Source organism: Alligator mississippiensis, chromosome 16 (assembly GCF_030867095.1).
Source record: "Alligator mississippiensis isolate rAllMis1 chromosome 16, rAllMis1, whole genome shotgun sequence".
NCBI classification, from domain to species: Eukaryota; Metazoa; Chordata; order Crocodylia; family Alligatoridae; genus Alligator; species Alligator mississippiensis.
In genome coordinates, this window is record NC_081839.1 from 34,555,506 (window position 1) to 34,577,651 (window position 22,146).

General features: G+C 62.5%; 1 protein-coding gene across 3 annotated transcripts in view; it reads right to left on the reverse strand.

Annotated features, from left to right (window-relative positions):
• Positions 1-1,464: 1,464 nt before the first annotated feature.
• Positions 1,465-22,146, reverse strand: part of DSCAML1 (DS cell adhesion molecule like 1) — a 151,131-nt gene continuing 130,449 nt past the window's right edge. For all 3 annotated transcript variants that reach the window (XM_059719527.1, XM_059719526.1, XM_019490879.1), the window contains 17 exons: positions 21,508-21,748; positions 18,715-18,861; positions 18,291-18,446; positions 16,141-16,280; positions 13,285-13,438; positions 12,952-13,069; positions 12,587-12,750; positions 12,124-12,222; positions 9,298-9,486; positions 8,198-8,485; positions 7,861-8,016; positions 7,351-7,381; positions 6,933-7,051; positions 6,485-6,637; positions 5,510-5,704; positions 4,355-4,666; positions 1,465-2,374 (listed from right to left, as the gene is read on the reverse strand). In XM_059719527.1, coding sequence (XP_059575510.1) covers positions 1,899-2,374; positions 4,355-4,666; positions 5,510-5,704; positions 6,485-6,637; positions 6,933-7,051; positions 7,351-7,381; positions 7,861-8,016; positions 8,198-8,485; positions 9,298-9,486; positions 12,124-12,222; positions 12,587-12,750; positions 12,952-13,069; positions 13,285-13,438; positions 16,141-16,280; positions 18,291-18,446; positions 18,715-18,861; positions 21,508-21,748 — 3,138 coding nt within the window. In that variant the 3' untranslated portion in view covers positions 1,465-1,898. The remainder of the gene's footprint in view (positions 2,375-4,354; positions 4,667-5,509; positions 5,705-6,484; positions 6,638-6,932; positions 7,052-7,350; positions 7,382-7,860; positions 8,017-8,197; positions 8,486-9,297; positions 9,487-12,123; positions 12,223-12,586; positions 12,751-12,951; positions 13,070-13,284; positions 13,439-16,140; positions 16,281-18,290; positions 18,447-18,714; positions 18,862-21,507; positions 21,749-22,146) is intronic.

The following is a 22,146-nucleotide window of genomic DNA, read 5'->3' on the forward strand; positions in this document are numbered from 1 at the left end:
GAGGCCGAGAGCCTGTGGACGCCTGTGGAGGGGCTCCAGCCCCACCTCCCTCTCCCCGAAGATCACAGCCTTCCCCCCGACTCCTAGGACAAGCACGTGCATCTCCCAGCCAAGCCAGAGAGGCCCGACTGACTGGGGCTTAATGACATCTGTGGGGGCCTGTTACCATCAGCCCTGTCAACTCTGCCTGCAAAATCTGTGCACATATCACATGCTACAGCTGAGCGCTGTCACAGCCTTGTCTGGTCCCTTCCCTAGGGCACGGCTTCTCTGAAAAGCAGAGTTACGTTTAACAGGATTTGTTATAAAACGAAGCGTTCTGCTCAGATTTCAGGTGTCCTATTAAACCAACCCGAAACACGGCACAGAAAGCCTACCCCTGTGCCGTGCATGGGTCCTTTCTCTCGTCTCCCAGTTCAGAGAAGCCAGCAGCCTCTAAATGCAGGAGAGCCCCAGAAATTCAATCTGGGCTTTCGTGCAACAAATGCTGCAGAAGCAGCGTTCAGCATTACTGGATGGATCTCGGGAAGAGTAATCTCTTGCCTTGATGCTAAATAGTTCAATCCCAATCTCTGTTTCAGAACAAAATTGCACGTTAAAAGGTTGGATTCTCCATAAGGACTCAAAAATCACTGGAAGCCATAAGGCCGGTTTATGTAGAAAATGCCTCTCAATTCACTTCAGATTAGGGTTTTGTTTTTAAATCAAGCAAACGAGCAAGCTGCTGCTTGGCTGGGACATGGTGGCATCGACTCCGCCATGGCAAGCAGCAGGGGTTGAGTTTGCTGTTTCACCTCTGTAACATCCCATCACCCCCTCCACTCTCTGTAGACAGGGTGAAGGGTTTGAAAGCCAGTGCCCTGACTGAGGAGAGCAAGGGGCCCGGCACACAGCCGCGGCCAGCTCTATCAGCTCAAGGGGCCAGAGAAGCCCGGAGCAGCATGCTCCGCGCGGAGAGCCGACAGCCCTGGTCCCGTTCTTGCCGGGGACTCTGCAACCGGAGCCTGCTCCCCTGGCACTTCCCTTCCGGGACGGGGATCCTCTTGCCAAGCTGCCAAGCCTTCTCGCACCTCCCAGCGGGCTCCGGCCTCCCCGATTTCCTGGCCAGTTTGGAGTCTCTGCAGGGCTGCAGCCCGCAGGCAGCGGTGGGGGGAGACCCCGTGTGCACAGTCGCTGCGACAGGTGTGCAGCCAGCAGGGCCAGCACGACGAAAGGCAGGAGCAGAAGCACGTGCCCCGCATGTAATATTGTTCTGGGCACCCTCTTTCCCTACTTCACCCCCTTCCTTCCCTGCAGCCTAAAACTTACCGCCACGCTCGTCTGGGCAGGCACACACAGGCAGGCGTGCCAATCGTGCCAACCACTTTTAGAGCTACTTTCACCACTGGTTTCCCCCTTCCTTGCCCCTCTCGGGATCACTTCTAGGGCAGTCCTGCAGCCTGCGTCCAAGTGAAGACTCCAACATATAAACATAACCTTTATTGCACACGGCGCTGGGTTTTTTCATAGAAAAAGGTATTAACACATAAGCATTTGCAAATTGAAGCAACTCCTGTTGTTTTCAGAACAGTAAAATAGCATGCAACGTCTTCGAGAATTGCTTTGTCAAAACCACCGACAATTATCAGGGAAGAAAAAAAAAAGAAACGAAATCGCTGAGTCTCTCTTTGTTGTGCCCCTTTCAAAATGATGTGAAATATATATATATGCTCACATATATATTTTCTTTTAAATCTGTAACATCAAATTCTTTGTGCCCTGGCTTCTTTTTCAGTTTTGGAGAAGAAGAAAATAGCTTCATTTATACAAAAGAGTTCATCAATGTACAAGAGTTTGTTTGTATTTCAATATAAATAACGCAGGGAACCGGCAGAGTTTGTTGGTTCGTTCCCCGTCTCCTACACCAGCGTGTAGGATTTGGAGTAGGCTCCGGCCCCTTGTTTTTGAGACCTTCCTATGCCGGACGTGCTCATTTCTAATAACGAGTCTCTAGAGCCTCCCATTTTGGTGTGCGTGGACAGACGGGGCTCAGCGCTGGGGGCAGGCGTGGAGTCAGCGGCGGTGGCGGTGGGAGCAGAAGCAGCGGCGGTGGCGGCAGTGGCGGTGGCGGGCGCGGGGGCCGAGGGGGCGTTTGCCGAGCCCGGCATGGTGAGAGTTCGTTGAGGTAAGGTGGTTGTGGAGGAGCCCGGGTGCGGCAGACCCAAGGGCTTGCTGCCTGGCTCTAGCGTCAGGTGCCTGGCTTGCGTGTGGTAGGCCCTGGCCAAGTTTCGGATGGAGGCTTCCCTGGGCGGCACCACCGGACACGGGTCGTGGATGTCGGGCTTGCGGAAGAACGCTTCCGACTTCACGTACAAGGGGAGGTTGCAGTAGTCGCCTGCAGAGAACAAACACACGGGTGAGCGCCCGGGCCCGTCGGCTAGGAGCCGCGGCCAGAGTGCCCGCTCCTGTCTGGCCGTGGCCCCCCGCAGCTGCCCGCTCTCTGCACTGCCGGAGCGGCGCGTCGCTCCACTTTCCACGCAGGAACCTGCTCTGCCTTTGTTCCTCCCTCGTCAGGTTAAGAGCAGGCAGAGCCCCGTTCTCTGCACATGCTGCTATTTGATGCTGGTCTCTCTGAAGATGAATAAAGAGCCCGCGCCAGAAACAAGAAGAAATACCCAGCATATGGCTCATCTGGCCCCTCTCCCTGCCCAGGAAGGGAGGGAGAGGGCCGGCTGCAAGGCAATGATGGGCCGCAAGAAGGGTTATCTTCAGCCTTCATCGCTGGACCCTGGGGACAGCCCCACGTGTGCATAGTGGCAGCAGCTGTCAGAGTGTCTGCGGAGCCTTCGGTACGTGGATTTGTTCAGGAACGTCTCCTGCAGCGCCCCACGTTACCAGCCCGTGCAAGGAGACGCTGCCCTGCTCTGGCGGGGCACGCAGGGAGTTGGCGAGGCAGGATTAGGCCCCTGCCTCTACTGCATGCAATGGCTAAGGGAGCGGGGAGAGCAGGGGTCGCGGTTTGGTTACGGGAAGGGTCATTTGCCCCCTTGCCACGTGCAGCCCATGAGCGAGGGGAGAGGGTCGTTCTGTTCCAGCCTCTCCCCAGCGCTGCGAGGGATGGAGGCAAAGGCAAGCCGTGTGCTAGCAGAGCGTCCCTGCAAAGGCAGCACGGCGCCTCTCCGCCTCCTTCCTCCCTGGGACGGCGGGTCCCAAAGCAGAGGGGAGCATCTGCGCCTGAGGATGGAAACACCAAAGCTGGAGCAATGGTGGCATGATACCACCTCCCCTCCTGGACCCTCTGCACTGGGGACCTGAAGGCACCTGTCCTGGGAGCCGGGCGGCAGCACAGCCCAGGGCTGCACAGGTGGTGCTCGCCACTGCGGGTCAGCCGCAAGCCAGCTGAGCCACGTCGGTCCTACAGCAGGTGTCACGCGAGCACGCTCCCAGTAGCCCCATGAACTGGAGGTCAGATCGGGAGCCGTGGCAGGGCCATTCAGCGCAGCCCCATGCTGGCACGAGTGCAGGGCTGCTCCCAGGGGTATGCTTCCCCAGCCCTCATTACCGGGGTTTCCTCTGACATCCTCATATATCTCCCCAGCAGGAAGTTCATCCTCCGAGCCAGCCGGAGTGATTCATCTCCCCCCGGATGGTTACTCATTACTGTGTCATCACTCTCGAATTAGCCAAGCAAAACAGTTTGCTTTTCTGGGGCGCGGTTCTGCAGGTCTCTGCGGCTCATGGCCGTGGCGTTACACATCTGCAGAGTGCCCGGGAAGTGCCACGGAGAGGGACTCCTCCGTGGCAGCACATGCAGGACTGAACTCTGGGCCCTGCCTCCCAGCAGGTCCTCCTGCTCCTGGGCAGGCCTGGGTGCTGCTCCTGGCCATGATTTCTGAGACTCAGGCTGGGTGCAAGTCAAACAGGGAGGGCAGAGAAATGCAGCTGTGTTAGGATGCTGCAGATCAGCGACCTGCCAGGTCCCGCCCCAGCATGACAGCTGTGATGCTGGAAGTGGGCAGACATGGAGGAAAGGGGCCAGGCGGGGGCAAGGCACGGAGCAAGCATTGACTGTGCAATGACTCCAAGGGGTCTAAGAGCTCCCGGCTGCATGGCAGGATGTGTGCACGTGCCCAGGGTTGTGAGGAACAAAGTGCAAGATGTGCTCACATAAGCACTTCTTTGTAGGGTACACGACCGCGGGGGCTGACCCTGTCCTAAAGGTCCCCCTCCTCCTCTCTCCCCTCCGGAGCACGGGGAGAGCCAGGGCTCCAAGCTCCACCGCTTGCTCTGGCTGGGACCGAAAACCAGCACAGCAAATGCAGATGGTGTTCTGCCGCGGACCGTGACAGCCCCGGACCCATGCAAGGATACTCACTCTTGTTAGCCCTGTGTGGGATGGGCACCGCCACGTTCTTGCCCCTGTCGCTGTCCTGCGGCTTGGGAGGGGAGGCGGTGAAGCGGCAGATGCCGGGCTCGGAGGGGGTGCTCATGGACGTCATGCTGTCTGCGTTCTCGTTGGTGCCCGTGGTCATCTGGTCGGAGGAGCTGTCGGAGATGAAGCACTCGGTGATCTCAAACTTGGCGTGCTGCAGCTGCTCCTCCAGCTTGGCGTGCTCGTAGGCCCGCGCCAGCTCCTCGTAGGTGGACGAGGCGCTCTCCGTGGACACCATGCTGTTCCGCCCCTTGTCTGCAAAGCAGGGACAGAACTCAGGTGCAGCGTGGCGGGCAGCCGGGGCACACCGAGGTGCAAGCCCCGAGAGCGGAGCTGTTGCAGAATGCAGCTCTTCCCAGCTAAGCCTCCCTCAGAAACACGCCGTGCCAGGGCAAGCAGCCGAGCGCTGCGGTACAGGGATGACCTTCCCATTTAAAAACGCTTGGATTTTGATGTACACAAGACCACCCGTGATCAGCCCAAAGAGCCTCCCGCGGTTTGCAGGACGAAGGGGCATCCTAGTTCATGTCTAGCTGGATATTATCATTGCTGTCTATGCGCGGCCTGGAAATGCATCTACCATGAATTGTGCATCTACCATGTCACTGAAATCAGCAGGATCCAGTGGCGATTGGCCTGAAACACGTGCTCCTTTCCTGGGACGCTTTGAAACCTGCCCTGGGTTTGGATCCGGAATGGAAGGGGATTCGGGACTGGGATCTCCCGTGCGATGGAGATGCTGGTCCCTGCCCAGCCCCAGCGGGCGCCTGTCTGGCAAGGCAAAGCTGCTCGTTCAGCAGGATGCACTGGGCCAGTCCTGGCCAGGGTCCTGGCAGGACATGTTCAGGGAGGGAATAAGACAGGTGCTAGGAGAAAACCTGCACTCAAGGCAGGGCAAGGGGGGTTGCAAATGGTGCCCGCGGTCCCCATCTTTCCCAGGTGGAGCTGCAGGGCTGGCAGAGGCAGGTAGCAGAAATGCAGTGAGCAAGGCTTGGGAGAGGAGAGGGAGGGGATGGCTTCAGCCCCGGCGTCTCTCAGGTGCACCGGGTGGCTGGGCTTTGCCTCAAGTGCTGATCACCTTCTGTGGCTCCGGCTCACCTGTATCCTGAGACAGGCTAGCGCTATAGCTGTCGCTCTCTGTGACGGTGATGCCATGCTGGGACCCCACCGTCCTCCAGTCGGAGGTGAGCGTCCGCGCTGGGGTGGACGCCTGGCACTTGGTGAGGGTCCACTGGCTGGAGTACCTGTTGCGGGTGCTGTGCGCAGACTTCACATTTTTCCTGGACACGGGATCTGAGGCAGGGAAGTCCCAGCACAAAGTCAAGCCTATTTGCTCTCTGGCATGGAAATTTAGTGCAACGCAGCGCCCCACCTCCTGCTTCCCCAGGCTGGAGACCTCCAGGGCATGGAGAAGGAGCCTCCAAACCCCCCGGACAGACAAGACTCGAGTAACTGTGGAGCCACGAGCCTTAGACCCACTCTCCTGTGACTGCCTTTGCAGCTGAGGCACGGGGGAGTGGCAGCCGGGCTGAGCTCCCCGGACAACAGGTCACCCTGGCACAGGAGCGCATGGGCACGACCTGGTGCCTGCCTTCGGGTGCACAGGCTACAGGTCAACCGCCCACAGGCATGCACAGGGTTGACATGGTGCCTGGGTGGGACTTAGAGAAATTTCTCAGGCATGGAAATTCCCGGCGCCAGGGCAGCACTCGGACTAACTCGCAGAGATGCGTGCATGGTGTGACTGCAGCCCGACACGGTCACTGTACAATGGATTATAACTGCGTCACCTCTGAAGGAGCCCCCTGCCCTCTAAGTCCTCAGCCCCTCTCTGCCCACTTGCTACCTTTGTCTGCTGGCTGGGCAGGCCCTCACTGAATCAGCGAGCTCCTCGGGGAGAGCCCTGTTCGACCTGCCTGGAAGAACCGTGCAAACCCGGGGCAATGTTGGAATAGCCCGGGGTGCTCCGGGCACCTGGCGGCAAGGCCCCGGGGCTGGGGGACTCAGGACCGAGGCGGCGGTGCTGGGCCATGAGGCAAAGGGCAGCATGCCAGGCCTGGGTGCCCCACTTACTGGTGCCGGGTCGGATGTCTGACATGTCGATCAAGGGCCCGGTGTTCTGGATCAGAGCGGGGTGGTGCAGTGAGACCCCGGTGCAAAAGCTCTGGGGGTTCACGGCCTGGCTGAACTCTGTGTCCGTCACCGGGATGGTCGCTTTATCGTCCCCTGCGGAGGGAGGAGCCCGGGCTTGAGCTCTGACCTCAGGGAGCCCTTGCTGCCCTCTCAGAGCCTCCGCACCAAGGGCGCCAGCGTCTCTGGCCTCCCAGGAGCCCCCAGCTCTGCTCCACTCGGCACCGGGGTGTCAGACTCCGTGCACAGGGCAGCAGCCCTCCAAAGCTCTTCTCCCAGCCTGAGCCCTGTGCTCCCAGCTCCAGGGAAAGGATGCGACAGGCTCCCCGTCCTGGAGGGGAGCACTCCTCATCCCCATCCTCTGCCTCAGGCCGCCCGGCACCCTGCTCACCCAGCTGCTTGATGCCCTCCTTGTCCTCGATGAGCAGCTGCACGCGGGGGATGTCGATGTGCAGTCGCGGCCCCTGCGGCGGCCCCTTCACCGGCGTATCGAAGCTCCGGTTGTTCTTGCTGCAGGAACAGACGCCCCGTCAGGCCCGGCTCAGCCCAGCGTGGCACAGCCTGGCACACACGGGGACCGCGAGGGGACCCAGGCAGCCGTAGCTGCACCGCACCAGGCCTCCCAGCCCATGTCACTGCAAAGGGATGTGACAGGGGCCTCTGGCAGTGCCAGGGAGAATGGCAGCCAGTAGCAACCCCCTCCCACCATGGGGGCACCTCTTGCTTTGCTCCCACATGCAATGCCAACAGCGGGGTCCAAGGGGAGCCCGGACAGCCCACCCCAGCCCGCACAGGGCTTTGCCACCCACCTGATCAGCATTTCTGCCAAGCTCTTGGCATCTGTGAACACAAAACACAAGGCGCATTTTCAGAGTGACGCACGGTCTTTGCAGCAGGGGCCGGGAATGGGAGGGAGAGGAGGGGGCAGCACACTGGGTGTGAACACAGGGACCTCCCAAGCCCCCTCCAGGACACGGGCAGCGGGGCTGGGCGTGCCATGTGTCTGCCTCCTGCCCACAGCTGGGCAGTGACACCTGCTCCCTGCCCCCGGCAGCCGTCCCCGAGCTGCTGGCCTGGGCTGGGCCTCTCTGCTCCCAGGACGGAGCCTGTCCTCCCCAGACGGGAAGCCCCGGTCCCCTGCATGCTCTCCAGCCGCAAGCCCGACTCAGGCAGCCCCCGGCCACATGCTAATGGCCAGTCCTGCACACGTCTGGGGTCACTGCCCGAGGACACGTCAGGCACTGCCCAAGGACACGTCTGGGGTCGCTGCCCGAGGACGCTGGGCCCTGCCCCCCGGCACCGGTGGGGTGCATGCTCACCGCGCAGCCTCTTCAGGCGCTTCTCCTTCCTCTTCTTGCGGATGATGAAGAGCAGCGCCACCCCGAGCGTGGCCAGGATCACGGGGCAGGCGATGGTGAAAAGCTTCTTCACATCATCTCCCTCCCCCTGGGCAGACTTGATGGGGGGGATGGTGCCTGGGCAGAGCACACACACGGGCAGTGAGGCCAGGCCCTATGGCTGGGTGCCTGCCCGGCCTGAGCCGAGCGCAGAACCAGTGGGCTCATGGAGGGCCAAAGTGAGAGCGCGGACCGGCTGAGGCCCCTTGCTGACACCATCCCCGGCCCCCTTGCCCCTCCGCCAGCCCCGTGCACTCACTGCCGTCATAGTCCAGCGTGGCGAACTGGGTGGTCTCGTTGCCGCAGCCGGCGCTGTTGCAGGCCTTCATGCGCAGCTCGTACCAGGTGGCCTCACGCAGCTCGGTCAGGAAGACCTCGCCGGAGCTGTTGGTCCTGAGGCTCTGCCAGACCCAGTTGCCCTTGGGCCGGTACTCGAGGACGATGGCGGTGATGGGGCAGCCCCCGCTGCTCCAGCCCTGCAGGTTCAGCCGGGCGTGCGTGGCGTTGATGTGGGTGAAGAGGTGCTGGTCCTTGCTGAAGGAGGGCTCTGTGGGGGCAGCGTGCCGTCAGGCTCTCACGGGGTCCGCCTGGCCCGGCCCCCAGCGCCGCAAGCAGCTGCTATGGCAGGGCCGGGGGCTCAGGCCTCCAGAGTTGGGGAAGCCCCCTCCCCGCAGCCACTAGTAAAGAGCAAGCCCCTCGCAGCCCACCGCAGCCGCCACCACCCCTCGGTGCCGCCTATCCAGGCTGCGTGGGGACTCGGGGGCTGCTGGACACTGCGAGCGAGAGGAGAGCAAGGGGCCCCCTCGGGCTGCGGCTCCGCTCCCTGCGGCAGGGGATGCTTGTGGCCAGGCGATGAAGCCCCCGGACCACAAGCGCAGGTCCAGCTTGGGCGAGCGGTGCGGAGCTGCAGCACGCGGCTGCACAGGTCACCCCGGCGCACTGGGGAGATGCTTCGCTTGCGCTATCAGCCACGAGCAGCAATACTGCCTCTGCCCTGAGCTCCTCAGCACACCCACTGCCCGATTTTAAAGGGGCTCCTGACAAGGCCGGGAGGGGAAATGCAGCTGGTGCCACGCTGCATGGAGCAGAGCCCTAGGCTGTGCCGGCGGCCGGGCAGTGGCAGGGAGCAGGCGACGGGGGCACTGCCCTGCCAGGTGCAGAGGGCACGGTGCATGTTGGAAGACCCTCCTTCAGCCGGGAAGCAGGGGAAGCCCCTACATGGCATCATGGGCTGCCCTGGCTCAGATCCTTGACCCCTCCTGCCCTCAGAAACAGCCAGACCCTCCTCTGGTCCACCCATGCCACGGGAAGCAGTGAAGGTGGCTGGAGCCCCCAAGCCCTCCGCGGCGACCGCACTACCTCTGCCATGCGTCTTGGCCTCGATGATCTCGCTGATGCGCCCAGCGCCCACGCTGTTCTTGGCCGCCAGCTTCACCTTGTACCATGTGCCGCACTTGAGGCTGTCCAGCTTGAAGGAGCGCTCGCTGGAGCTGATGAACACGTCCTTCCACTCCTCGCTGTTGTCCACCGAGTACTGCAGCACGAAGCCTGCGGAGAGGAGCAGGGCCATTACCGCCGGAGGGACCAGCAGGAGTGGACGGGGCCAAGGCAGATGGCAAACAGCATGGCAATGGGGTGGGCAGGGGAAGCCCTGGGGTGGAGAGCTGAAGCGGGCAATGCACATGCAGTGGTTATCGCGCTTCAGGGCTGCTCCGAGTCAGCCGTGGCACCTGCTGCTGCCCGTGCAGAAGGGCAGAGCAGCCAATGCCCCCGTGCACCATCACTGGGGTTTGCACATGGCCTGGGACGTGCTGCGCGCCCGGTGTTTGTACCTAACAACCCCTTTGGGTCCCAGCCTCTACCCCGGGGTCACACAGTCCTGGCCCCCTGCCCCGGACCCCGCCGGGTTGGGCAGCACTCATCCAGAGGCCTCTCGCCAGCCCCTGATCTTGCTCCCCGGCCCAGCTTGCCTGGTACCATCGCCGGCACTTTGCAGTTACCTGCCTTCACATCAGGGCCCGGAGAGCGCAGGACGTGATTGACTGGAGCGCGGCTATAAAAGGGAAGCCAGAATTAACTAGCTCCCTGGGGAACCTGCTCGGAAGTTGCTTCTGTCACCGAATGCCGCCTCCTTTCACATGATTAAGAGCATTAGGAAGCACACCGCGTCCTAGATGAATAAACCTGTTACACTCCCGTCAACAGCAGGCCTTAAAATGGCTCTTCGGGCTTTGGCGGGGGAGAGGCGGGTGCAGCGACACAGCCGCAGTCGTTAGGTTTTGATCAGGTGAGCACCGCTCCTCGCGGTCCCAGGACCCTGCGCCCGCAGCGGCTCACCCGCCAGGCCCCTAACACGCGAGCCAGTCCAGCGAGGCTCAAAGGCCACCTTTCCATGCATGTGCTGGCCAAGCGTTTCACAGGCACCCCGTGCGACACATGTGCCTGCACACACATGCACACACTTTACTGCGTCTTTCACCCCGACTGTCCCCCAGGACAAACTGGCCAAGGGAGTGACTTCTATCTGGAGGACGGAGAGCCGCACAGACTGGATGCAGGCACAGCTCTGCCGGCCCGTCCGTCCGCGCAGACAGGGCCTGCGTTAGCATTCTCCAGGCGCAAAGACCAGACAGCTATTCCAAGCCTAAATGACCCGCTTCAGCCTGAGAGACAAAAATGAGACTGCACAATGGCCCTTAAGAGAGATGGCAGCGCGTGCGTGCACGTGCGAGTGCGACCTCCTACCATCTATGCTGCTACCTGTGCTATCTACGCTGCTACCTCCTACCACCCGTGCTAAGCATCTGCCAGCCGCGGAGAGCAGGGAGCCCTGGCCGGGGCATGGCACAGACACGTATGTCACAGGCTCGGCTTTCCCGTGCTGCCAAGTGAGCGCCCGTCCCCGTGCGTGTGGCTGCTGGCTCAACCGGTCACTGGTCTGTGGGCGCCTTTGGGGACTGGGTCTTGGGAGCCAGCCAGATGTTTTGGATCAGTTGGTCCACGTGCAAGGGGCAGAACATGTTACTGCTGCCCTGGCAGGGAGCACTTTGACATCGGGACGAGTAAAGCCTAAGGCCCTGTGGTGCAGCCCCTGGTTGGGAACAAGGGGCTCCTCCTCCTGGGGCTGTCCGGGCTTCAGCTGTGGCAGTCAGGAGATTTGCCTCTGCCCTGACTCCCTCCCCAGTGGGGCCAGGGGAAGGCCAAGAGGCTTCGCCTGTGTGTGGTGGTGATGGCAGTGCCTGGACCCCCTGCATGAGCCCCCCACCAGCACCCAGGTGCACCCAGCTCACATGCCCCACATCCCAGCCCAGCGTCCAGACACGGGGCCTGACTGCATGCGGCCTATGACCCGTGACCCCTGCACCGAGTGGTTCCCTGCAGTCGCAGCCCCCAGTCGCGTGCAAGCTTGGGGTGGGGGCTGTCCATCCAGAGGGATGCCCGGCCTCATCCCTGCCCATCGCCTGCTATGACGCTGTTCCCAGAGCAGCTCCACCCGGGGCGCTGCAGACAGAGGACCCCAGTGGGCTGCCAGCCCAGTGCTTGCTGGGCTGGGATCACACACCATCCCCGACTTACTTATTTCCTTACATGCAGCGTGTTTTTAATATTCCTAATCCAATTATAACCAAATTTATCAACAGAGGCCGTTGGAGTGAAAGGCGGCCGGCTGGGGAGATTGGCTTGTAATTACTTTCATGCTTTTAATTAGTTGTAAGCAAGGTCTCCGTCCGCCTCCCCGCTCCCCATTCTGCAGCTGTTCCCACGTATCCCTCGTAGGGAGGCGCGGGAATTCCCGGAGCTCTGTCACGTCACCCCACGGCGGGAAGGGGAGCGGCCGCAGGGCGGGGGGGGGCGGCCTGTCACGGGCATTGGGGCAGCTGCTCGTGCCCGCCCTAGCACCAGCCTGCACGGGCTGCCACAGGCTGTCTGCAGGCTTTGGCAGCACAGGATGGTGACTTGAAGCCTCCACCCCTGGCTGGAGATGGAGGATGCCAAGGCCCCAAGATCAAGCCCTACTTTAACCACTGCACTGCACTCTCCTTTTGGAGCTGTGCATGGACACCGCAGTGCATGGCCCCACGCAGTGGGCACCTGCCAGAGGGCAATCCACACGGCCCAAAGCACCAGCGCCCACGGGCCGACCAGCCTCAAGGGCTCCCTGCTCCCAGCTGGGCGCTGCCTTACCTCGGATGGAGCTGCCACCGTTGTCCCCTGGGATCCAGGCCAACGTGATGGATGAGGCGGAGGTTTTAGACACGGTCAAGCGGGGCTGGTCCGGGGGCACTAGGCCAGGGAGACAGCACGGTCACTGCAGGCATTTTACACTGGAACCAGCACCGCTCCCCTGCCCTGCTAAAGGGTTACTCTCCTTCCACCCCTTCGACCGGACGTGTGCCCACAGCTAACCCGCCCAGCCCTGGCAATGGCAGGGCATACGGACACACCACTGGCCTGGTGGGCTGGCAGGTGGGAAGGTGCCCAGGCTGAGCACCACCACACCTGCATGTGCCTGCAGTGGGACACTGCGACGCCCCATGGGCCGCCGGGCAGCTGGGACCCCCCGGCCACGCGGTTCCTTCCAGGGCTGCTGCGGCTGAAACAGGCAGGCCCGGCTGGGCCCACCCTGGCTGCCCCGCACGGCCTTTACCTTGCACCAGCAGGTTGATGATGATGGTGTCAAAGCCCCAGGTATTGGTGGCGGTGCAGGTGTAGTACCCAGAATCCTCTGCTTTCACCGAGCGCAGGACCAGCGTGCCGTTGGCTTGGATCAGGCGGTGCCCGTCCACCGTCACCGGGATGGCAGAGTCCTCGCTGCAAGCATGGAGGAAGCCCAGGGGCTCGTCAGCACCAGCTCCCTCCCAACCACGGGGCAGAGTGCGACACCCCAGCCACCAGCCAGGCCTCCCAGGGGCTTTGGGCACATAGCCCGGGGAGCCACAGAGCCCACGCTGCCGAGAGTAGCTCCTCCGAGGCAGGACCCCCCTGGGGAGACTGGCGCTGAACCCGTCCTACCTGTCCTTGGTCCATTTGATGGCAGGCACCGGCTCGCCGACCGAGTTGCAGGGTAGCCTCACGTCCTTCATCCAGGGGGTGGTGACGGTGCCGCCGAAGGAGATGATCTTGGCAGGGGCTGCAGGGGAGGCCAGGTCAGCCCAGCAGCACCTGCGGCTCCTGCCAGCAGCCACCCCGGGGCTGCAAAGGGGCTCGCCGCAATTACTGACCCAGGGACCCGGTTCCCAGGGGACGTGAGGCCGGAGAGGGACATGGGCAGTGGATTTTGAGCACGAGAAGCTGCAAGCCCCTCTCCTGTGTTGCCCGTTCGCGAGCACCCGGGCCCTGCCGTACCTTTCCCCGCAGGCTCGATGGTGACCTTCTCGCTGATGTTGCCGCGGCCCGCCGAGGTGACGGCCGCCACCCAGAGCAGGTACTGCTGCCCGCGGTTCAGGTGGGCGATGCGGTAGAAGAGCTGGTCGGGGCTGGTCTCGTACTCACTGGGGGCCTGTGAGGAGCGGGAGGCAGCGCGGCTGGTTACCCAGGGCAGGGCCAACCCATGGCACGGGGCTCTCCTGCCCCTTCCCGGAGGCACCCGCACCCCCTGCCTATCACAGCAATGACCAGGGCCAGCCTGGGCTGCTCTGCCCAGCTGCCGGGAGCTGCCAGCGCACTGCTGTGAGCAGATAGGACATCGGTGCCTAACCGGCCTCGGACAGCTTTGACGGCTACGGTCAGCATCCCATGCTCAAGGTCAGCTTCAAGTCCCACCTTCCAAAGGGCTATGGATTTCATTTAGCAGTTAGCCAGAGCCAGAGCCAGGGCCTGGCCGGGGGACACTGCTCCTGGAGCAGCCTGGCATTTGCAGGAGTTTGCCCGGCCCTGGCCCCCGAGAGCTCGCCTGGCTCCTGGCATCGCTTAGTGCCAGCGCAAGCCGGCTGGTGTCGTCATTTCCCACGGGAGCCCGTTCAGAGCTGCAGGAACAGATGGTGGCAGCGGTGGCAGCGTGATTTGCTCCCGCGCGCTCACGTAGCCCTAGCCGAGGCCCCGTGGTTCCTCCTGCTGAGCAAGCGAGCGAGCGAGCGAGGCCCGGGCTGGACTGGTGAGAAGGCCGCGGCAATTTGCTCTGCAGCTGACAGCAGATGGCGAGTGGCTGGGCAGCGTGCAACACAACGCTGCAGCCAGAGCCCCCAGGCCTCAGGTCCCGCCGCCCCGGGGGGGCTGCAGCCCCCCGCCTGCCACGCAGCCCCTGTGCCCTCACACCCCACCACCAAGTGCCCTGAGCCCTGCATGTTCCCCCAGAGCCACCCTGCATGCCCAGGTGGCCCCGACGGCTGCCCTGCACTCAGGCCAGGTGAGATTTGACATTGCTTCTGCAGGATGCTAAAGCCCATCAGCCCAGGCACGACCACGCATTGGACGTGGAGTGAACCAGAGCAGCAGTCGGTGCCCAGCCAGGCCCTGGCTGCCCTCTTCCAAGCCACAGGCTGGCGGGAAGGGAAGCAGGGGCCACCTGAACCACAGGACTGGCCCAGACTCACTGCAGCGGGGTGAGACCTGGCAGCAAGGCGAGCTGGAAGGCACTTTCAGGGCCCAGTGCTCCCCCCACAGCACCACGGCAAGGACACGGAGACACTGCAGCCCAGCGCCCGCAAAGCCTGGAGCCACCTGTTCAGCAGGGACACGTGGGTCTGGCATCTCCCAGGCACAGAGGGGAGAGGGATTACGGCACTAAACCTCCACTCTGCGGGAGGGACGGGTCATTTTATGTATTTACACACACACACGCACACACTTACATGCATGTGCATGTGGACATGCATGCACACAGGCACACATGCATGCACGATGCGGCGTATGCGTGTTGTGTTGGATGCGAGTGCACCCTGTGTATAGCCACACGCAGATGAATATTATATGGCATACATAATTTTTTAACCAAATGACAGTTTTGACAAGATGCCAAGAAAACAATATCGGATCCCAGCGGTTTTACCAGTTGCTTTGATGAAAAGATTATGTTGCCCTGGAAACCAGAGGCTCAGATATTGAAATGAATTTGAGAAGGAGCTTTTGATACGCACTCGCTCGCAGACCTCCCATCACCCTCTCCCCTGGCGCCGGGGTGGGGGTGGGACCCAGCTTAATTTTGATTTCATTTTCGGGCAGCTGCTGGTGAGGAAAACTTCTCCCAGCTCCCCCTCCAAGGCGCCCGGGGCTGGAGGGGGCAGTGGAAGAACCGGCGGAAGGCGACACACAGCAGGTGGGATCATGGCCTGCGTGCACAGCATGCGTGCACATGCGTGCGTGCACAGCCCCTCGGCCTCAGCACTGTTGCCCGCTTCCTGCCCAGGTGACCTCCCTGCTGTGCTCTCGGCTGCAGGTCTCTGGTCCCACGGAAAGGGAGGCAGCGGCACCTGCTTCTGCCTGGAGGGCCTGGCCCCAGCCTGGGAACCAGCTGGAGCCCAAGCAGGGCACGTGCTTGCAATGCCGCAGGGAGGCCCGGAGCTCGGGCAAGCAGGGGCTGCAAGCAGAGAGGAGCCCATGCTGTCACGGAGCAGGGACAGGGCATGCAGGAGACCACAGTGCATCCTGCAGAGCCGGGGAAGGGCAGGAGCAACCCCAGTGACACGGGAGTGGGGGATCCAGAGAAGGGCAGACGGAGCGGCAGAGGTGGGAGGAGAGCCCAGGCCAAGATGTCCAAGCCGGGCCCCACGTAGGAGCAGCCCAACCTCCTCAGGGCTGTAGCTCGTATAGGGCATGCAGGGCAAAAGCCCAGAGCCCCCTAGGCAGGCACAACTGTGCTCCAGCCCCCGTGGGCCAGGCCACCCCGCTGCCTCTCCAAGCTCAGCAATGCAGCATGGAGCTGCTCTGCTTTCCCTGGGACGTTTCCACACCGTGCAGCGCAGCCGCCCAGAGACCGACCTCGGAGAGGTGGCAAAGAGCAAGACGTGGCCATCTCGTGGCTTGCTCACTCCTCTGTTTCTTTTGACCCCTCTGCTGCTCGTTAACGAGCTACATAGTCACCCACTAACCAGGGGGACCGGGAGATTATGGGGCTTCTGCAAGGGGAGGCTGCCCAGCACGGTTGGCAGTCGGAGGGGCAGGGTCTCTGGGCTCAGAGCTGAGGGGCCACATGCCCTTCACCCGTCTATATGGCCACCAAAAGAGTTCGCCCATCACAGCCCACCCCCTGGGCCCTGTACGTACCGGCTGGCCGGAGCCCGGGCTGGAGCAGAAGATGGTGTACTTGCGGATGATGCCGTTGGGCTTGGTTGGGGGCAGCCAGGACACCACCACGCTGCTGGCAGAGGAGGGCACGGCTTTGATGCCAGCGGGAGGGCCTGGAACTGAGAGAGGGAGAGGTGGCATCAGGGGATCCACCGTCCCGAGCAAAGCACGCACGGACCCACGAGCAACCCGCCTCTGTCACCTACGGATGTGTTGCCAGCTGATCCTGCCGGATGCGCCTCCCACACCTAGCTTATTTGGAGGCACTGGTTCCTCCCCAACCCTGCACTCCAGAAGCCACAGTCCCCTACTCTTGGCAAGCCAGGACCGGGGAGACCGAGGTGCACGGTGCAGAGGGCAGAGCCCCAACTCGGTGCTGGGCTTGCCACCTCCTGGCGAGCACCTGCCCAAGGCTACGGGGCAGCAGCTGAGAGCAGGGAAGCGTCTCTGCCTTGCATTGTCCAGGAAAAGCTTCAGAGTAAAACAAAAAGCTCCAGGCTTCAGGGCTCAGCCAGGGCTGCTGGGCAGATGCAGCCCTGCGCATGCACCAGACCGAGTGGCCACGGCGGTGGAGCTGAGGACCACATCCTGCATCCTCTGGGAGGAAGCAGAGCCCAACCAGAGCCTCGCTCTGCAATGCCCAGTCCCTGCCCAATGGACCATGCAGCTCTGCGGCCGGAGCACAGGCCTGGACCGCTCAGTCCAGCCCAGCAACATGCTCCAGCACCCGCCTCTGCAGGGGTCTGGGCATCACCTGGCACCAGGGGAGGCAGCCCACCCCTGCCTCTGCCTGGCCGTGTGGCCAGGGTCACCTCCACTGCCTGCCAGGCCAAGCAGGGCTCTGCTGCTGGCTCTCCCGAGCTGGGCGCCTGGATTAGCACGCGCTCTATCAGCCTAATCAGGAGAGGAACATATGCTCGCCCAAACACCCCCTGACAGATTGCAGCCTGCAGTGGTCTGGGGACACACGGAGATCCTTGGCACCGTGTCCAGGCAGCACAGCCACTGCCCGCCGAGCTGAGCAGACAGATGCTGCCGCTCCGGAAGGGACCTCCTTGACCCAGCCGTGAAGGCTGGCATCCCCTGGGACCATGCAGCCACAGCGCCTCTGCCCTGCCCTGCTCCAGGACAACGTCCCAGCACCAGGGACCGTGCTCAGCTGGCATGAGGGCTTGGCAGCTGCTGGGGCACCTCTGAGAGGCTCCCGGGAGCAGGGTCTCTGGGGCATCAGCCAAGGTCTTCCTGCACATGAGCGCCCCGGGCGAACATGGCCCACGGTTCAACTGCTCTTGAGAGCCCGGTGCTCAGCTCCGGGCTGAGCCTGTTACCTTAATTGCTTCCCTGCACAGCCCTCATTACAGGGAGGTTATTAAGAGATGCTGCCAGATGCCAGGATGTCTGACATCTCCTGCAGCAGCGCAGGCAGGGAAGGCGGATGTGGCAGCCCCAGGCTGCAGGAGAGGGAGCCTGGGTCAGGGCCTGCTCCCCTCCCTCTGCCCTCGTGTTTCAGGCAAGGGCGGACATGTGTGGCCAGTCCTAGTGCCCTGATCCTGTGGCTGGGAGGCCCCTCCACCACTCTCATTCCTTACTAACGACTCCCTTTCAAGGCTGAAGCCCTTAATTCTCATTAGAGGCAGTAATCTTAGCAGGCCGGGCAGGGAGGGGAGGGGGAAAGGCTGCACCCACGCAGCTGTAACCGGCTCCAGCCCAGTCTCGGTGCAGAGAAGACCAGGCCCAGGCTGTGCTGCCCCCTCGGGAAGGGATGGCTGCAGAGACCCACGGCCCCGATCCAGGTGCATCTCTGGGCGCGATGCCATTGCAGGAGCATGGGAGGCTCCTGGCACAGCAAAGGCAGCAGGTCCCAGCGCCCGCCAGCGGCTGGGATGCACGTAGCTGCCCAGCGGTACCCAGGCTGCCCAGGGCCCAGCAGCCAAGCGGGGAGCAAGGCACCGGCCACCTCCATCTGCTTGGCATTAGTCCAGTCTTGCAGCATGCGCTCCCTTGACCCTCAGTGCCTCACTGCACCTTGAAGCTGCACCAGTGCCCTCCTCCTTGCCACCCTGTGATGTGCCCCCGTGCTGCCGCACCGGGTCAGGGCAGCACCGGGGCTCAGCAAGGGCTCCACTTACTGTCCTCCTTGGTCTGGATGTAGAGCACGCTGCTGCGGACGCCGTCGCCGGCCTGCGTGTACGCCAGCACCTGCACGCTGTAGTTGGTGAACTTCTCCATGCCCCGCAGCTCCACGCGCTCCCGCGTGGTGGTGATGTTCTGCATCTCGCCCCACTCTACAGAGACACGGGGTCATCACCGCCATGCCCGAGCCAGCCTGGGACCCTCCCCGCGGGACCTGGGCTCGCGAGCAGAGCCGGCTGCCTCAGCAGGATGGGACTCCCTACTCCCATCAACAGGTCGGGTGCTGCGGGCGTGAGGCTGGCCCAGCTCCAGCCTGCACCGCAGCGCAGGCCGGGAAGGGCCCCAGCCCCTCGCTGTCACAGGCAGACTCGGGCAATGTTAGGATGAGGAAGGGAAGCCAGAGAGAGAGGAGCTGCTCACCTCCGTCCATGTAGAGAGACCAGAAGATCACTCGGTAGCCCTTGAGCACGCCGTTTAGGGTGCTGCGCGGGGGCTCGGACCACGAGATCACGGCCACGTCAGACGTGATGGATATTGCCCTCACGTTCTCCGGGGGCTGGCTGGGAACTACGGGCAGAGAGAGAGAGATCAGTGGGAGACCAGGCAGCATTGCACTCCTCCCTCCTGTCTGCATGCATCTATTGCCAGGGCCAACCTGCCCTAGCTGTGCCCCAGGGAGCACCAGCGTCTCAGGGTGCCCATCGCGGGGGTGACCAGTGCACCGGGGCAGGCCAGGGGGGTGGGCAGGCACTGCCAGAGCCCCCGTCCCATCCCTGCCAGCAGATGCGGCTCCACCAACACTGGGACCACCCAAGCCCGAGGTCACGTTTGGCTTTTGCAGGGTTTGCTGTTTTGCACAGAGCACACGAAACCATCGCCGCACCGTCTGGCCAACATCAGGCGCGGATGGGAGGCATGCACAAGCCCTCATCCTGACCATGCCCAGCATGCATGAAAGCCAAGGCCGCAGAACACAGCAAGGGCACAAAGGGGCAACAAGGAGCTCAGGGGAAGTGGGGTATCAGCGTGGCTTAGTGCTAATTGCCTTGGGGACCACCACTGACCCTCTGCTCTCAGGGTCTCCTGCCTCTCCCACCCCCGCCTCCTTCTGCTCCCGCATGACTCCAGCCAAAGCGACTGTACAGCAAAGATGTAAGCAGCCCATGCCGCAGGCTTCCTGGGCCCCGTCCTGACTCCCAGACTCCTGCTGTCGTGTCACCCGGGACTCCTCAGGGGACAACGCTCATACTCCAGCATGGGCCCTTAGCTACACATCAAAGCATCTCTGCTTTCCCGGGGCTCCAGTGGACGGCAGGCGCTCAAACAAGAGCCCTGCCTGGCAGCTGGGACCTCTCCTAAGTTGCAAACAATAGCAATCATTGGGAAGGGATTGAGGGTGTGCAGGACGCTGGACGCACCGGTGGAGCCGGAGCAGCCGCCTGCCCCTCTTCCCCCAGCCACAGAGCCAGGCCCTCCAGGCCGGGCCACAAAACCCCCTTTGCAAGCAGAACAGAGGGCAAGCTCAAAGCTTCCTCAAAGCCACGGAGCCGAGACGGCCGAGAGCAGAGGCTGCGCTCCGCGCGAGGGGGAGAAGAGGAGCGCTCGCAGGATGGAAGGTAATTAGATCCCATTGCCCCACAAGAGGTAACTCTAATTTTTATGACCATTTAAATGATGATACATCATCCCTAACGATCCTCTTTGAAAACGATGATTGTTTCATATTACTTAGGTGTAAAAATATAAGCACCACGTAATTAGGGACTGCGCGTAATAAACTAATATAGCTCACCCGTTGAACAAAATGAAGGTAATATCATTATGGAAAAGACACCACTGCTAAAGTGGGGGCCCTTGAATGGCCCGGGAGGAGTGCTAATATAGCCAGGAAACGATCCTGTGCTGACAGGCTAACGAGAGCCTTAATTAAGTATGAAAAACTGCTGAGCAAACGCGGCGCGAAACTTTTCCTTTGTTTTTAAAGCAGCTCTGAGGCCGCGCCTGATTGCTCCCCGCTGAACGCCGCCCGCGCCGAGCCGAGCGGGGATGCCAGCTGCCGGGGCCCGCTGCCTGGGCCTCCTCCAGCTGCTGCCGCCGGTTCCGGACACGTTCAGCTGCACGGCCGGGCTCGGGCCCGTGCGGGGCCTGGCGGGGCAGCCGGCACGGCGCTGGGGGCCCGCGTGTCTCGCCTGCAGGCAGAGAGTGGCAAGTGGAGCCGGGCACATCCCACCTCTCTGCTCCCTGCAGCTCCAGGGGCTTTGCCAACCTCAGCTTCTCTGCCCGAGATGCAGGTGATGCAGCTCACGTGGCTGGGGCAGAGGGGTGAAAGCAGGGCTGTCTGTGAGGATGCAGCTGCCTTGCCCCGCGACGACCCAAGGAACCTGGCCGAGCTCAGCCGCCAGCACCGAAGCTTGCCCATTGGCATCGTGGCCACAGCTCTCCTTGCCCCCGAGGAAAATGGACTAGCAGGCACAGGAGGTCTGCGATCCTCAGAGGACTCGTGCAGACTGAGGGTGGATGCTCCCACGAGACACGGTCCCACATCCCTCCTGGCACAGCTTGCACCACAAGCTCCCAGCACCACGGGGGCCACGGTCAAGGCCTCCAGCACTCGCACAGCCCCGTGAGAGCTGGAGGAAACCTTAATCCTAAGAGTGCTCGTCCATCCCAGCTCTTCATCACCAGCCACTTGGCCACATGGCTGTTGGGAAGAATGGGGCCTCGTGGCACTTCTTTCTCAGCCTTTTCCAGTCTCCACCATTTGCTGTATGGGTTGCTGGAGCCTGGGGCTGTTTGACCACAGGGCACTCCCGGGCCGCGATGCCCCGAGGGAGCAGGCTGGGGGGAGAGCGGTACCAGCACCTCCTCTGGGGGCAGGAGCAGTGCTGCCAGGGGCAAGTGGCTGCCAGTGCTGGGCTGCTGTCCCGTGGCCCAGCTCCCGGCAGCGCTAGTGCCCCAGGCACCCACGAATGCTGACACGCAACGTTTGTGCCCAGCAGACACGCGAAGGAAGTGTTGGACCGTCCGTGACGTGGGGCCCGGCTCTCAGAAACCGGGGCCACGACTTACCCACAACAGTGCAGGAGCCCAGAGATCTGAGTCCTGGCCCGGCTGCGACCCCTCGCCATGCTCCCTCTGTCCACGGGACAGGGGGGGATCACAGGCCGTTTAGGAGCCCAGCTAGCCTCCCTCGAGGGCAGCACAAGTGCTTACCGTCCTCCAGCGTGGTGGCGTTGATCTCGCTGGAGGAGGGCCCCGTCCCGGCGCGGTTGAATGCCTGCACCACCACGCCATACTGGGCGAACTTCTTCAGGTTGTCCAGGGTGTAGACCTCGCTGTCGCCTGTGGCCTTCATCTCCACGATGCTGTACTGCCCGTTGCTGCCAGGGCTGTTCTCCCGGTAGCCGATCTGGTAGCCGCGGATCACCCCGTTCTGGAGCTCCTTCTTCGGGGCCTGCAGGAGCGAGGAAACCAATGGAGCTGTCTGGGCTGGAGCAGGGCTTAAAACCAAGCGTGAGCTACTTGTCATACTTAGCACGTCTCCAGGCTGCCCCTGGAAAACCCTGCTTAGACCACCTTGCACGTGGCATGCAACCAGCACCGCGCAGGATGCCACACTCAGCCGGGCCCACGATGCCGGGGGAGAAGCGATGCAGCCTGGGGACTGGGCCTCGCACGCAGGACCAAGAACCACTGGCTTGACCAGTTTCTAAAACCCTCTTGTACTTCGGCTTCTAGCAGGCCGAGTGTCTTGCAGGTAGGAAAGGGGCCAAGCAATAACGCAACCACACAACCAGAGCCGCTTGGAGCCGGGCGGAGGGGGAGGGACGGCACCCGACTAGCCAGCGACAA